General features: G+C 39.4%; 1 protein-coding gene across 1 annotated transcript; it reads right to left on the reverse strand.

Annotated features, from left to right (window-relative positions):
• Nucleotides 1-3,026: 3,026 nt before the first annotated feature.
• Nucleotides 3,027-15,697, reverse strand: api5 (apoptosis inhibitor 5). Its single transcript, XM_032580452.1, has 14 exons — nt 15,353-15,697; nt 14,104-14,265; nt 13,637-13,730; nt 13,486-13,551; nt 13,215-13,366; nt 11,873-12,079; nt 10,704-10,808; nt 7,708-7,797; nt 6,020-6,201; nt 5,808-5,901; nt 5,652-5,708; nt 4,517-4,596; nt 4,276-4,418; nt 3,027-3,788 (listed from the first exon to the last, which is right to left on the reverse strand). The coding sequence occupies exons 1-14, from the start codon at nt 15,422-15,424 to the stop codon at nt 3,709-3,711; spliced, it is 1,584 nt and encodes a 527-aa protein (XP_032436343.1). The 5' UTR covers nt 15,425-15,697; the 3' UTR covers nt 3,027-3,708.
• Between the last annotated feature and the right edge of the window lie 443 nt (nt 15,698-16,140).

A 16,140-nucleotide genomic window follows, 5' to 3' on the forward strand; every position in this document is an offset into this window, starting at 1 on the left:
CTCTGAGGGTCGTCGTCTCTGCTGCTCTCGCAGCTGCCGCCCACTCCTCTTCCACCACTTGATTATTTTCAGCCCGGCTCTGGTGCGTACGCGCGTGCTCATACAAACGCACGTGCTAGGCAGTTTGGTGCCTTGGCTGGCTGGTTTGGGAAATACCTGGTCACGATCCACCAGCGAGGGGGTTTTGTTGCAGTGTCGTGGCTCCCCCTGCCGTTCAGAAATGAACACTTCAGCTTAGAGGCGTCGTGAAGCCCCTGGCTCTGCCAACAGAGGTGCAGCATCAGAGAAAGAAAGAGAAATATGTGATGTATTAATTTAACTGAATAGCTGTACCACTTTAGTAACTATTACCAAAAAAAAAAAAAAAGGCGCATTTGAATATGATCAGAAAAACACAAATTATCACTATATTTAAAAAAGGATCTGGAAAACAGATTAATGCATTTATCTAGTTAATTTATGCTGCTTTGCAGCAAACAAAGTCCTGGGTTGCTGATTTCTTAATATTCAATAAGAAATTCTAGACTGACTGTCTTCGGCATTGTGAATGTTAAATACCAGATACCTCTGCCCACCCCGGTAATAGAGCGACACGAAAAAACATCACGGTCGCTTTAAATGACTAGTTCAGTAGGTTTAAAAATAGATCCCGACGCTTTGAGAGGAAAGCCCTAGTCCGGAGCGCCCTCTGGAGGGGACACTCTGCCAATGCACGAAACACCGAGAGAGGCCCGAAAGACATTCGAGTAATTACTTATTTTCTTAACCATCATGTGGGCCAGATCGGGATATATTCTATCAAGTTATTACCTACAACAACAACAACAACAAATGTGAGGCTCTGTCATTCATGAAAAAGACTATTAACTACATAAAATCAATAACAGCAACAAACTAACTTTCCCCATATGAAACTCCTAATCTTTCTAGAATAAAGCCCATTCAGAGTTGCCTCTCGGTTTCAAGGCTGCCTCAGTCGACTCAGAGAATGACTTGGCGCTCCCCTCCTCCCCGAAGCATCCGCCCACACAACCCAACACACGTGTCCGTGCATGAAGACCTGTTGCGCCCACAGAGCTTTCCATTTCGGATCCACCTTTTGAAACCCCAGCTTCTTTCTTCCTCCATTCCTGCCATTGCATATTAAAGGACACCATCAATCCATGTATTTTTTATTATTATTTTTTCGCTAATAAATGTTCACTAAAAATAAAAAAGTTCATCTATGTATAGATTTCCACCACAGGGTTGTGGGAAAAATATGAAGCTATGGAAAATCGAGTTGGGAGGAATGACATGAAACGAGAAATCAGCTAAACCTGCTTTGAGTTGATGACATCACAAGAGGGCAAGAGTCGTGTTCATTAGCAAACATGACAAATCAAGAGACTGGACAGATCGGTTGCACATTTTAGAGCCAAAACTGAAAATTGATCAGCTCCAGGACATTATGGATGATTGATTATTTCAAGAGCCTGAAGCGAAATCTGACACCGATTGTTTTCAGAAATTTAGATGGTTTCCATGCATTTTCACCACATCCAAACTGAATTGCCATAATGTCATGATTAGCAAGTACAGCTAACTACCTGACCAGACCAGGCCTTTAAAACACTTGGTGTGAAATGGTTGCTGCTGATCTTTGCCCTGGTCCTTTGTACAAGTAAACAGTTGATGGAAGAATTTGATTAAAAACACGATAGAAAATCAAAACAAACATTAACTCACAAAACAAAATCAGTTACCTTCAGTGAGGTCACTAGAAAGGTGCGCCTGAAAATGTCTTGGTAAGGAAGATATGTCAATTAAATCACAGCAAAGCTGTAGAACAAATAGAAAAGTGACGTCATGCTGTACAGGTACTAAGTTTAAGCCATGGTGTCTGCATATATTTCAGGAAATCAATTTTAAGACATTTTAATGCCACCTTGAATGAAATTATAGGAGACGGTTGGGAAATCCTGTTGCATTACGATCAAGCGTCGCAGAAAGCTTAAAAGTGCCAAGCTTAAAATCTTTGTGCATAACACGTCCAGCCTGAGGGACGACAGCAGAAGTTAGCCTGCTGTGAAAATAAACATTGTTCAGCCAACTGGCGGAAAACTTATACTTATCCATGATAGATGCAGAAAAGCTAGCTAGCGAGGCTATATATGAGCAGCTAGTTAGCGGTAGCCTCGACCAGAACTGATGTCTGCACGTGACTTTTGCCGGATAGAAAAAAAAAATTATATATATATACAAGCTTAAAGTACTTAAAATTAAAACCTGCGACTAAGGTTTTTAATTACATTTTAAGGCCTTACACGTGAATTTAATACTTAAGACTTTTTAAAGATGACACCTTCCTAAATATGGAAGGGTGAGGTTGAGGGTTTACAAAAATGTAGCTGGCTAATAGCTTTAACAATGGATTGTTGAGATTAAATAATTCTGTGCTTTTCCTTCTGTCTCTTTTAGCTAGTTGCAAAGCTAAAGCTAAAGGAAATGACATGTGAGGAAACGTCCTCAAAGCTAAGGTTAAGGGATACGACACACTAGGGAACGCCCTCCTTAGGGCGTAGCTTAGCGTAGAGGCTAACAGAGAGAATGGAAAACTTCTGTTTAATGCCATTTTGCTCTGCTAGCGCCTAAAGGTAGCATGTCTGAATGGACCAGCTGAATTTTGGTATTATTACGTGGAATTCAACTCACTGACTCTTCTTCAACCTCGTACATCAAGAACTTGCCACGGAGAACGGATCAATTCTCCACAGGAAGAAACTAAATAAGGCTCGCTCATTCATTTTACTTTAAAAACCAAAGAAAAAATAGTGATAAATTTGGAGCATAATTTGCATAGGTACAGCCTGTTGGCTGGTTTACTTAAAAAAGGCAGTTCATTTGATTTTTAACTTAAAAAGTAAGGGCAAGCTCATAACCACCTTTTTTTTATCCAAGTGTAACAAAAATCTGTGTTTATTGTTTTAGACAGCAGGTGGCGCCACAACCAGGATATAAATAGCGGGACCAAGTTATAGCTTAGATTTCAGCTTTTATCACTTCTAACAGATACTTTCTTATTCTGTATTAAGACTAAAACGAAGAGATTTTTTTAAAACTCTTTGTGACGTGCAGGCTTCTTTCACAATCAAATGGACAAATTATTGTAATTCCATTTAAGTTTATGATAAAAATCCAATGAAACGGCATCATTGATTTATACAAAGAAGCAGTCAGCCAATTGTAATTAAGCTCTTAAAGACAACAACAAAACAAAAACATGGTTAAATAAAAAGTTAGAAATGGATAAATTCACTGACATGCTGCTAAACAAGATCATCTCTTCCCACCAGTATGTGACAAAAATATTTAGTTACAACTTGACAGTCTTTTGTTCGACAGAAATGCACAAAATGTTTTAAAATTTCGGTGGGCGGGAGGGAGAGAAAAGAAAAAATCCACACACACATCTAGATTTACTATTACCTTGGCCAAGAGAAATACAGCTACTACACGTTGTCATGGCAAGTAGAAAAGGTGGAGCCAGAAACTCAAGACAGGACCTCAGGCAGAAATAAGAGTAAAATAAAAAGGAAACTATAGTGTTAAAAAAAAAAAACTCAAAGGGAAAATAAAATGAAAAAAAAAAAAAGGTGACAAATTGTCCATTTTGGTGAGGGTGAGATCCTGATGTGATGCAGTTCCGGGAGCAAAGTGTTGTGCGTCTCAGTAGATCCGGCCTCGGCTCCTGCTGCCTCTCGCCCAGAAGCCTCGTCCTCGTCCGCCTCTGTAGCCGCCGCGCTGTTCTGCATCGACACGGCGCCAAAAAGAGCTCAGTAAGAACACAGCAGACTCACAAAGGAGGGTGAACATTAGTCTGCAGAGTGTGCGAACGTGTTCTCCAGGGAGCAAAACTTTAAATCAGGACTGATTGTAACGTTAGTCCTTAGAAAATGCCTGAAATAAACACCGAGTGAACAACTGTGGACTGGAACGTTGTGGTCGATTGTGGTGAACTCCAAGAGAAACGTCTTACGGTTGTCGTCTTTGCCAAGGGCCAGTTTTGGTGAGACAAACTGAACTGACTTTTTAAGGCATTTTCCGACTAACGGTGGCGGCTGCGTTTACATTACAAATGTGTGCAAAACGTTTGGAATTGGTGATATTTTGAGCCAGATTGGAGGTGACCCGAGTTTCTCAAAGTGCTCTTCAAAGAGTGAACAAATAAAGTGAAATCATGAATGGTTGTGGAACAACCGTGAACAGAAACGTGTGCCACCAGACGCTCCTCACCGTAGGTGAAGTTGCCAATAGAGGCGCTGTACTTGCCGCTGGGCGGGTTGTAAATCTGCCTGGCGTCCCGCCGTGGCAGAGGCGTGATCTGTTTTTTTGTGCTAGCGCCAGATCCCATTTCCTCACCCGACGGACGTTTAGGCCTGCGAACACAAAGAAATGACTCGATACAAACTAAGCAGCAAAGGACAACGCTCAAACGTTACGCCAATGTCTGCTGGCTTTGAAACGGTTCGCTCACGCTGCTGCCTCCGGCTTCTGGACAGGTTTCCAGGATAAGGTCACTGTGCTCTTGTATGACGGAGGGTTGTGGAAAAGATCCTGAAAGGAAAACAAAGACTTTCCTTCAACTCAGTGGAGGAAATGAAGGTAGTTTACTTTCAGACTGCTGGGTCACTCGTTGTTTTTAAAGTTTGGAAAGAAGTAGAGTCTGAAGGAACAAATTCCCAGTTTGTATGAGTACAAGTTTCTTTCTTTAACAGTAGAACCACAACTTTTCTTTTTTTTTTCAGGGTTACTGTGGGCTTCTCCAACTCAAATTTAAGACTTTTTAAGAGCTTTTAAAAAATAATTATTAATGGAATTTAAGACCTATATTTTCACATAAAAGTACAAAATTCATCCAGCCATCTGGCCAAAAATTGGAACTTTCTCAAGATAAATGCAAAACAGCTAGCTAGGAAGGGTATGCTAGCAGCTAGGTAGCGGTAGCCCCACCTGCCTTGAGCCACAGAATGCATTGAAGGTGTCTGAGTGCAACTCAAACGGTTGCCCGACAGAAAAACCCATGAGAGAAAAAAAAATGTATATATAGGAGATTAAATAGTAGGACAAAAAGACCTGTAACAAAGTAACTAAGGCCAACTTTCTCTTTTGTAAAGTACTTCAGACATTTGAAGTCCTTAATTTTAGATACATAAATTAAAAAATTTTTAAGGATGCAGACACCCTGATATTAAAACTCATCATAGAGTCTGGCTTTGATGACCCAGTTATCCCTGTAGCTATGATCCAGAACAGCATGCCATTATTTATCCTTTGTCCGTGTTTTTGTACGCTTTGCACCATTTCATTTCTTTCCTTTTTTTTTTTTGATATCCCTGATGTCAAACACCTGCTGTTCCTAAATTTGGCCTAGGAAGTTTCTTCCCAAAAATGAAACATGTAAAGAAACAAATAATAAAAAAAAAAAAGATGTCACCTTGGCTCAAATGAACATGACTGTATTTTAATTTGCATCCTTGATAATATTAACGATTTTAGCTGCAATTGTAGAAGCATCTTTACATGAAAACGAGTATCATGTTTGACCAGTTACTACAAACATTAGAAAAATGTTGGAGGGGAAAAAAAAAAAAAGTTTCTCAAGCCATTACCTTGATGAGGACATTGATGTTGTTTGTGATCTTGAGGGCCACCACTTTGATTTTGTTCTGGCGGAATTAAAAATAACATTTTAGTCACGAGGAGATTTTACAGCAGACTCGCTCCTGCCGTTTTCTAAATGTAGATTTGAAAAGCGAGACAGTAACCTCTTCTGTTTTCAGAGCGTCTCCCGTCTTCCCCTGCAGTGCCATCCGCAACTGTCTGATGTAAACCTGCAGACCTCTGGCAAAATACTGTAGCCTGTTGCAAACAAACAAACAAACAAAAAAAATGAAAACACTGTTTAGGCTGAATAACTAACCTAACCTTCTGTGCACGACGGACATCTGCAGGAGTTTTTCTAGTGTCACAACCTCACCTGATCTTGAAGTCTTTGAGGCGCTCGGCATCGACTTTGTCCACTAGAAAGTCTGGCAGCTTCTTGCCCAGCTGGTGGAAACTGAAGAGGAGACACTCCACGTAGCTGAACTGCAGCTTGGGCTCCTCGCTGGCAGAGTTTTCGCCGTTCTCAACCTCGTCAGGCGGCAGAGGCATGAACTCCTGACAAACCACGACAAGCAGTCAGCGAAAAAGTGGCCCGCAATGCTTCGGGGGAATTGTGTTTGAATGGTTTATATAACTTTTAAAAAAAAATTTTTTTAAGTAAATCTCATTACTGAAGTTTTATATTGATTTATTTTTTCTTTGCGCTGATTGGCCAATGAAAAAAAAAAGTGGCGCCCAAAGAGCGGAAATAACGATCAAACGGCAGCTCCTACAAACTGTGGAACCAACTAATGTTTTTAAAAACGGATTTAACAGGTTTTTGCTGGGGGTTTTTTTACGAAACAAATGCATTAAAATTGAATTCGCAACAATTTTTCTAGTTTTTTTGGGTTTTTTTTTACTTTAATTCACACAAATATCAAAATGCCAAAGAAAAAAAAATGCATCCACTCTCTTTTTACTAAACTTTAAAGTTCTTGGATTTTTCTTTAGCCAAAATATAAATAAATAAAATAAAATAGCGATTCTTTAAAAATGGCTGCAAATTTTCTATAGTAATATAGAATATAAATCATCTATTTTTTTTAAGAAGGTCACGTAACATTTTCAGCTGTAAAAATAGTTTTATTTAACTGGACCGAGGGCAAAAACGGTAACGGCTGCTGCAGATGTCAGCTTCTGCTGTAATGCTTACACTGTTAACACTGTGGGTATTGATGCGTAATAATATGCTATATTAGGTGTTTGAACTATTACAATATGCAGTTGTAAGAATTTTGAGAGCAGGTCCACAGGCTGGAAGTCCACATTTATTTAGTGAACTTTGATGATGGGTTATATTAGTTTTGGGTTTTTCGTTAAAGTTTGATTTCATTTTGTTGTGACTTTTAGTTTGTCTAACTCAGTTAGTTTTTACAGTGTGTTTGTTAGATTTAATTAGTTATTATTAGTTAAATATTGCTTAGTTTTCATTAGTTATAGGACTGGTTCTAGTTTTTTCCATCTTTTGGTTACTTTTTAGGTGCAGAATTCAAAAAGGTCGAAGTATCGTGTTGTTATGTATACACTGATTGAACAATGAATACTCAAAAAACGATGGCATTTTCAAAACATTTTTTAAGTTATTGTTGAACAACCAACTGACTCTGGAGTTTTCTCCTCAACTTTTGCTGTCGCCATTTTGCGAACTAGTGTGAGGGTCACCAGGCAAGCTGGCGTAAAAAAAACCCCAAAGCGATCAACATCACATCAGTTTGAAAGGCTAATAAACAAACATGAACACGAAGAACATTATGTCGACAATTTCTGTACGTTTTAGTTTTATAAACACACAACATATTTCCCGTTAGCTATAGATTTTCCCCATTAATTACGTTTTTATTTATTTCTGTTAATGTTCTCAATTTCTCTTTTTACTTCGTTAGTTTTAGTCAACTATAATGGTCTTGCTAATTAGGTGAGTTGTTTTTTTTTTTTTTTCCTGTCGGAGAAAATAATAATCCGAGTGTCACATACGTTTCTAACTTCTCACAATATAAACACCAGTATCATAACTCTCACCACCAGCTTGGTAAACAACGTGTTGAGGTTGGCCTCCAGCTTCTCCATGTCTCCGCAGAACGGACTCATCTCAGCCAGCAGCTTCAGCACCTGCCGAGACACGCGCGCACACACACACACACACACACGCGTCTTTACCCTCGCTAAAATATTCATCGTTAATGAGAACGGGCGCCGCGCGGCGCAGGCTTAACGACCCGTTCACACCAAGCAGTTGGCCGCCGCCTCCGACAGGTGGCCGCCACGCTGACTTTGTTTACCGCCACAAACAAACACTCAGCAAATGTCAACGTCCTCGCAGCAGAGTTCACATCCAGAGAGCGCTGAAACGCTGAGTCAGCCTGGAGCCGCCCGGGTCAGGAAGCTGAGTTTTTTTCTCTCTCTCTTTTTTTTTTTTTAGGGATCGGGGGAGGTTGTGGAAACACACACTACAGGTTATTCTGAGCAGAGCCGACCGCTAAAGATTAGCTTTAGCTGATGGACTTTCACGTTTTTTTGCTCGTTGTGCTTGAATATGCGCCTCCGTTTGTTGTATTTCAGCTCCTAAAGCCGACACTCTGCAGGATATTACAGACTGCAGCTGTTGGCTTTCAGTTACTGGCAGGGGTGGAAATTAAAAATTTTCTCCACCAGCCACAGAGGCTGAAGAATATTTTACCAGCCACTGGTTTTTTTTCTTCTTCTTCTTTCGATTACAAACTCCACAAGTACAAGCAAATTATAGAAAATGTATGATTTATTCTTAACTATGAAAACCAATTTTCTGACAATAAGTTTACCATACAGATGTACATATACAGAATAATTTAACATAAAGCATGGACACCTTAACAGGGCTGTAGTGCAATAAGTTATTTTGAAGTAATTACTAACGGCAAACTTTAACTACACAATAATAACATTCTTGAAATCATATGTTCAACATTTCCAAATTTTGGCAACAACTCTCCCTGATAGTATTTATTAAAGATGGGTCATTTCTAAAATATTTTTAAATTGTATCAATAACTGTTTTCTAGCTGTTTTATTTGTTTTCCCTTACTTATTATGTTTTCTATTGAAATTAACAATTATTACTAAAATATCTCAGAACGTGTTCATTATTAATTCCCCGGGCCATCATCATCATCATCATCATCATCATCATCATTCTTGTGTAACTCCAGAGTTTTTCTGACTACCTGGAGTTTGGTGTTAGCTTCCCCCTCACACACACCTGCCTTCCTGCCTGCATAATTTTTTTCTTTTTCACTCCTTCCCAGGCAGCAGCAGCTAACCTGAACTCTTCCTCAATCTGTCCCTGGTCATGTCTCTCTCATCATCCTCCTTCAACGATAATAAAAGCCCCTGAATCGCTAATTCCCTCTCCTTGTCTGCTACTGAATCCCCTCCAACGGTCAAAGTTAGTGTGGTAATTAACATATCGGTTAGTTTGACACATTTTTCTGAATGGGCTTATGCGTTTTTGTCACAGTTTTTCTGACCCGCCCCGTCTCGTATCCGCTCATTTTCTCGGACTCCGGTTAGCAGCAACCGTTAGCTGAAATGGCGTTATTTTTAACCTCAGAGGGGAGGGGCGGGCCAAGGAGGACTGAGGGATTTCATTGGATAAGCCCAATGTCCGTCAATAAAATCAACCAATGGGCTGTCGCGGTTGATAAAAACTTGATTTAATAATATTGTTTTGTTAAATTATGACAGCGTAGGGCTGCCAGATATGGACATTATGTACATCAGTCTGGACTCCAGACGGTCAGTCCTCCCCTGGACAGAAGTTCAAACTGAATGCAGATTTTTTTTTCCTGTTCAAATTGTCAACCCGCCGCAGTGGCGGTGCGTTGCTCCAATTCCCACTCCACTTCATACTTTTACCCGCATTTGGCCAGTGGCTGGTGCTAATTTCCACCCCTAGTTACTGGATGATTTCAGGTCATGTTCCTGCAACAAACATGCTACCGTGTCTCAACGTTTGGACCATTTAGTTTCACATGATACATGTAGGACTGAAACGATCAATCGGATGAACTGATTACTGAAATAATCGTCAACTAATTTCGCAACTGATTAATGGTTAACTGGAGAATGCAGACTCAAAAAAGAAAACTATTTGATAAAAGAACACCATCTGCAGAGCCGTAATTAAGCCAAAACTGTATGAGAAATATATGAATTTAGCAACTAAGATAAAAAAAAACATCTTTGTCTGTAAATGTGTTCAACCCAGAATTTCTCAAACAGCCGTTTTGGCGTCATCTGATTCAAATTCAGCTAAAAACTAAATCTATTTACCGCCTTTTGCTATATAATTATTAATCACTAAAAGATGCAGTATTGTGTATTTTTTTACCACATAGTGCCATTTTATAGCACAATCCAGTAACTCTGTTAGTGGAAGTTTAACTACAGTTGTTACAAAAATGCTATATAACAACTATATAATGCTATATATGAAGTATGACTTAAAAAAAATTTGATTAATTTAACAACCTGAAATTGGGACTCCGTCTCTTTAAGAAGCTCCTGCTCTTTCTGAAACTACGCCTTCAGAAAGTCATCTCAACATGACTCCTCTATTAACCCTTTAACAACAATTTAACGGGCGCGTCACTGGCTAACTGTTAGTGGAAGTTCAGACATCAACTTATTTCAATAGCTTGCAAAACTTGAAGAAAAACATTCGCCTCCTTTAGCAACAGCAGCTACATTCATCTGAGACTCTGTGTTTCCTACTGGAGTTTAGGAAGGATTTACACAACGAAGCACTCGTCCATTTTCAAGGTCACAAAGGTCTTTGCCTTGAAACTTACCTTTTCAATTTTCTGTTTTTATTTTATATCTCTCCTACGCTTAAGGTTCTTATAATAGAAGCTAGAGATGATTATTCATCCTGCGAGTTGTATTTTGTAGTACTTTAGTAAAGGTTGCCATGACATGAGGATGTCATACCCAGGCCCAGAAATAAGTGATCAGCGGTTAAACAAAGAAGACGAACCCACCTCCAGCTGGATGTCCAGCTCTGCTACGGGACTCGTCAGGGTGCTGAGGTTAGGCAGCACATGTTCGCAGAAATAAGTCACAAATCGGGTGGAATGGACATTTTTCTGAAAAATAAAGATGACCGTGATATACTTACACTTACATTTAAAATGACCAACTTCAGGGTTTGTACATTTTTCCCCACAGTAAAATTCAAGCACTCTTCAAGCATTTTCAAGGTAAGTTTCCAAACTTTTCCAGCACCACACCTTGGAGATTAAAACAATACTAAAAAAAAAAAAAAAAAAGACAGTTTCAATTCACTATTACATTATATTAATAGTCTTGTAATAGTATTCAAGGAAAACTAAAATATAACTAACTTTAATGTTTTCAAAAGTATCACACAGACTACACACCTAACTGGTTAGAGAACAAAACACTACTTTAATAATACTAATAGAAAATCCCCAATTTTAATAACATTGTTTAACAAATAATATATAAACCAGTTACATAAATTAACAAGTGATTGAGCCATTATGAAGAGTAGCATTTAATTTATTATAATAATCCAAATAATCTGTGTTGAGGTAAGTGACCTTCCTGCTTAAATTAAAATCTTAAATATAATATACAAAAAAAGTTATAAATAAAACTTAAAAAAAAATAGTTATTGCCAAGTTTTCTGGCATTTAGCAAATAGAAATTATTTTAGTAATTATAACTGACATAAAACAAGAAAAGTTTAGTCCGATTTAACTTCAAACTGAGGGGGGGGGTTGTCTTTTTATTAGGTTAATAAAAATATCTGGTTTCAACTGTAAGTAATGTTTTCTAAATTTAGGCTTATAGTCAAATGTTCGATTGAACTTCATTATCAAATTGTGCAGTTACAATATCGAGCACTTTCAGTTACTTTACACAGAAATCAAGCACTTTCCAAACCTTGAAAACACCTAAATGAAATTCAGTCATTATAAAGAGTCTGTTAAGCAGCTGTAGGCACCCTGTAACTTAGAATGTGTTTCACTATTACAGATAAACACGGCTAAGAAGCTTAAAAACACACACACACACACCCACGCCCACACACACATACAAGGTTTCCAAACTTAAAACTTCATCATGTAACTGTAACATAACAAAGTGTCAGCTACACGTTCAGACATTAGAAGCCGCTACTCACAGAGAATAAGGGGAGAGCCTGGCGGGTGCACTGCAGCAGCCGGTCCACGGCGTCGGGGTCTGCTGGATTGAGGGCCTGCTCCAGGTCGGCCTGCTCCACCACCAGCTCCACCAGCTGCTGCCGCCCATTTACCGACTGCAGCACGCGCAGAGCGGACACCACACGCATCAGGAGCACAAACTCCTCCCCTGTGACGTCCTCCAACACCTGAGGAGACAGCGGGGAGGTGAGCTCTTCCTCATCAGATAGTGGCGTCGAGTCAAGCACTTATTCTAAATAAAACAAACTTAAGGGGGCAGTATTATGTGTTTTTCCAGGCACGATGTGCCGTTTTAGAGCACAATCAAGTAACCATGTTAACATCAGTTGTTATAAAAATGCAATGACTTAAAAAGAGATTGGGTTAATTAATTTACCGCCTTGAAATTGGGCTTCTGTCTCTTAACAACTTCTGCTCTTTCTGAAGCTCCGCCTTAAGGAAGTCATCACAACATGGCTCCTCTTTTAACCTTTTAATGTTTTTACCAGAGTTTCACTGACATGTAGCTCATATAAAAAGCTCAGCATTTGCCAGGTGTTTGCTAATTGCTGCTGGCTAGTCTGAAGGAGTCGTCGGAGAGAGCTGCTCTGTGAGGAGGACGTTCAGAAACTGCAGCTCCGAGGAGCACCTTCGTCTGGAAGGCGGGGCTAGGTCCATTCAGGCAGGGTTTTTTTTAAGGCTGAATGGTTGCCATGGAGATTAAAGGATTTCTCAAACATGCATGAAGGAATCAAAGCAACACTCCAGGTATGTTTTTGATGAGGGAATAATATAACATGATGCAAAGCATCAGGGAAAAAAAATTACTTTCAGAATTATTAGGAGAACTGCAGGTTAATTTTCTAAACTACAAAAAACTAACCGTTAGGGATGCTCAAATATGAAAAATTGGACTGATGTTGGTAACCGATAGTAACACTGCTATTATATTAGATTTACCAATATTTTATTTTATCAATTTTTTTATCCGATTACTCGATTAATCGTAAGACTAATCGATAGATTACTCGATTACTAAATATTCGTTTACAACAGCCCTAATTATTTATATTAACCATTTTCATTTTGACCTTTAAAACGCCATCATTTCCACATAACTCGTTACTTTAGCCTGCCTGTTGATGTAATTAGTAAATATTAAAATGACCGATGTTCTTGTGCGGCTTCTTTTTACTTTTACTAGAGTAAACGCATGTTCAAGTATTGCTAGTCTATTGTGTTATATGTTGAGTTTTCTCCATTAGCATTACCCAAAAATAAAAAGAACGATCGAAGCGAACCGGTTTCCCTCTGAACACAAACCTTCTTGGTCTCAGAGAAGATGTACTCCTCCACCTCCTTCGCCATGACGTCCTCGGGTAAGGTCTTCAGCTTGGTGGCCAGGAACTTGATGGCCCTTTCTCGCACGATGTCCTCGCCCTGCAGGATCTGCGAAAACAGACCTCCGAGTGTCCCTGGACCACAGGGGAAAAAAAAAATATAAAAAAATTTTTTCTTTAAGAGATTCTTATAAACAAAACCAACGCCTTGGTTTTATGATCCGCAACAAGCAAACATACGAACAAACCCTTACCTTTAGCATCCATTTTGAAGATTGAAATCAGTGCCACGTTCACTTGGTTGAACTCTGCAGTATCATCTACAGTGATAGCAGATACGATTATTAGGACTACTTATTAGCCCTAATAAAAATAATAATAAACCTGAACCACATAACTCATTACCTGTCTGAAGGAGCTGGGTCAGAATGTCAGCGACTCTGAAAATGTTTTCGCCAGTCGCGAACCGGGGCAACTCCTTAATGGCTTGTCGTCGAATCTGGACAGAGATGGGTGGAGCTTATTTTCAAGTCACGGCATCACGCCTGAAAAACAGCTCAGGACTTTCTGTCAAAATAGCTCATTCAATTAGACAAAGTGCAGCGGTAACAGCTGACACTAGGGCCTAACAATGAATCGGCTGCACAAAGGTTTGAAAGCATTTTAGAGTACTGATATTTCATCGTTCTTTTAATGAGAATCACATCTAAACACCTAAATACATTTTACAGATAACATTACTACAAGGTCATATTTAATAAAGGCTTGTTTGACAGATTAAAAGCACCTTTTGAAGGAAAAGAAAACAACCCAGATGTAGGAATGCTTGTATTGTTTTGTTTTTTATTGGGGGGGGTGGGGGTTGTACTCACGGACACATCTTCATCCTCGCAGAGATCGAGCTGAGCATTGATGGCCGCATCAGCCAACTCTGGAAAGCTGCTGAAGAACTTGGGGATAAACTGAGCTGCCAGTCGCTTCTCTTTGGGACCTCCCCTCACGCCATCCAGGATTGCTTGGTATGCATCTTTGTGCTGCAGAATAAAACACACGAGTTAATGAGACTGGCAGCAACAACAACAACAACAAAAAAAAAAAAACGACAATATACATGACATAAGACGGCTGCAGTTTGTGGTTGTGCCCTCAAAAAAAGCTTTTCAATAACCTATTGCACATGTTGCAGTTTTGATTATTCTTAATGGATAACACGATAGATACATACCCCCAAAAAATTTAAAAATATATATTCAAAATATTTATTTTCTATTCCGGTTGACAATGCAGAATTTTACTGATAAACTAATAAATGAGCGCATTGAACATATGGAATAAAAAAAAAGGGGGAGAAATAATTCTTAGTTTAATTTAAGGATTTAGCTGTAATTCTTTTGGGGGGTTTGGGGGGGGTTAAAGAAATAATGCAACCGGAACTTCTAATTGTTATGCTGTGGAGTAATCTTTGTTGCTGTATTTAAATGGCAACATTAATTTTTTTGAGAAATTTGACGTGGCTTTCTTTTTTCTCTCAATAAATTTACTTTTATTGGCAAATTAAGTACTATTCTAACCACTACGACAACACAAAAACATTCAACCAACGTAAGGATTTTGGCTCAAAACTTCTAGCAGGTTTGAATATATAGAGGAGGACTCAATTACACCATCTTATTTAGGAATTATTTCAATGCTCTTTCAGGGAAAATTTATTTTTCCTCCCCCCCACCAACACAAACGAGATAGGAATATTTCCATTAGGCTCCACAAACTGACAGGACAAAAGTTCGCATCTCCGATACAAGTGAATCAAACGTGACTCCGTTGAAACCATTTGTTGAAATTAAGTCTCGCAAATTCAAGAAATTTAGCTCTGAATGAAAATAAGGTGGTGAAACGCTTTGGAACTATTTATGGTGATGGATTTCGCGAGTTCTTAGCCCAGTTTACGGCTGGGGTCATTCACACTAGCCTGGTCACTATAATAGCTAGCTGCAGCTAACAGAGTGCACACACCGTGTCAATAAATCAACTAAATCCAGGCAAAGCGCCCGCGCTGTGGACAATGAAATGAAACTCAAAACACCGCCGTGTTCAAAACTGAGCGGGCCGTCTCTTCCTCACCTGGCTGAGGTTTTCTTTAGCATCAGCAAGGATCCCGTAGTTCCGATAAAGCTCCTCGATTGTGACCGCCATCAGCGTGCGTCCCAGACCCTAGCGTTCTCAGAGAAGACCGCTGATGAAACCACGGGAGAGAAAAAGAAACGATAATACCTCGCGGGGTGGCTGTAGCTCAGTTTCGGAGGACCTACGCAACCACGAACGCCGCAATGTCGGATACTATCGTGGAAGCAACTGAAGCGCGAGGGTGAAATTTCGAGAAAACCGTGAATGAACTCCCCCCTTCCGAACGTCCGTTTTCCCGCAATGTTCTCTCGGGCTTAATGGCTGCTACGATGCTACGGAAGAGGAGGCGGTGCGCACGCGCCACACTTGCGCGAACAGACGGGTTGAGAGCACGTGATACACAGGAACGGAAACTATATGTCGTCGCGTCCGCCATTTTATGAGTGGCAAATTCGCCTGGTACGCTATCATAGGTCAATTTTAAACTCGGATAATTTGGAAAATACAACCAAAAGCACAACCACAACGCAGAATGTATATATTTTATTTTGTTTAAGTAATAAAATACAATTAGCTGGTTTTGTTCCAAAAGATTGGTGTGACTGTGAAAGAGGACATGAGTAGAATCAAAAATCAAAAATAAATTGTCAAATGGTTTTATTGACTAGAGAAGTAACACCCTCCACACCAAATTATGTGAAAAAGTACTCTTGTCCCCTTGTTTAATTCTAAATAACGTGTGATTTTTCCACAATTTTAAAAAGACAAGTCTCATTTCAAAATCC

This window comes from Xiphophorus hellerii, chromosome 13, assembly GCF_003331165.1.
Source record: "Xiphophorus hellerii strain 12219 chromosome 13, Xiphophorus_hellerii-4.1, whole genome shotgun sequence".
Taxonomy (NCBI): Eukaryota; Metazoa; Chordata; class Actinopteri; order Cyprinodontiformes; family Poeciliidae; genus Xiphophorus; species Xiphophorus hellerii.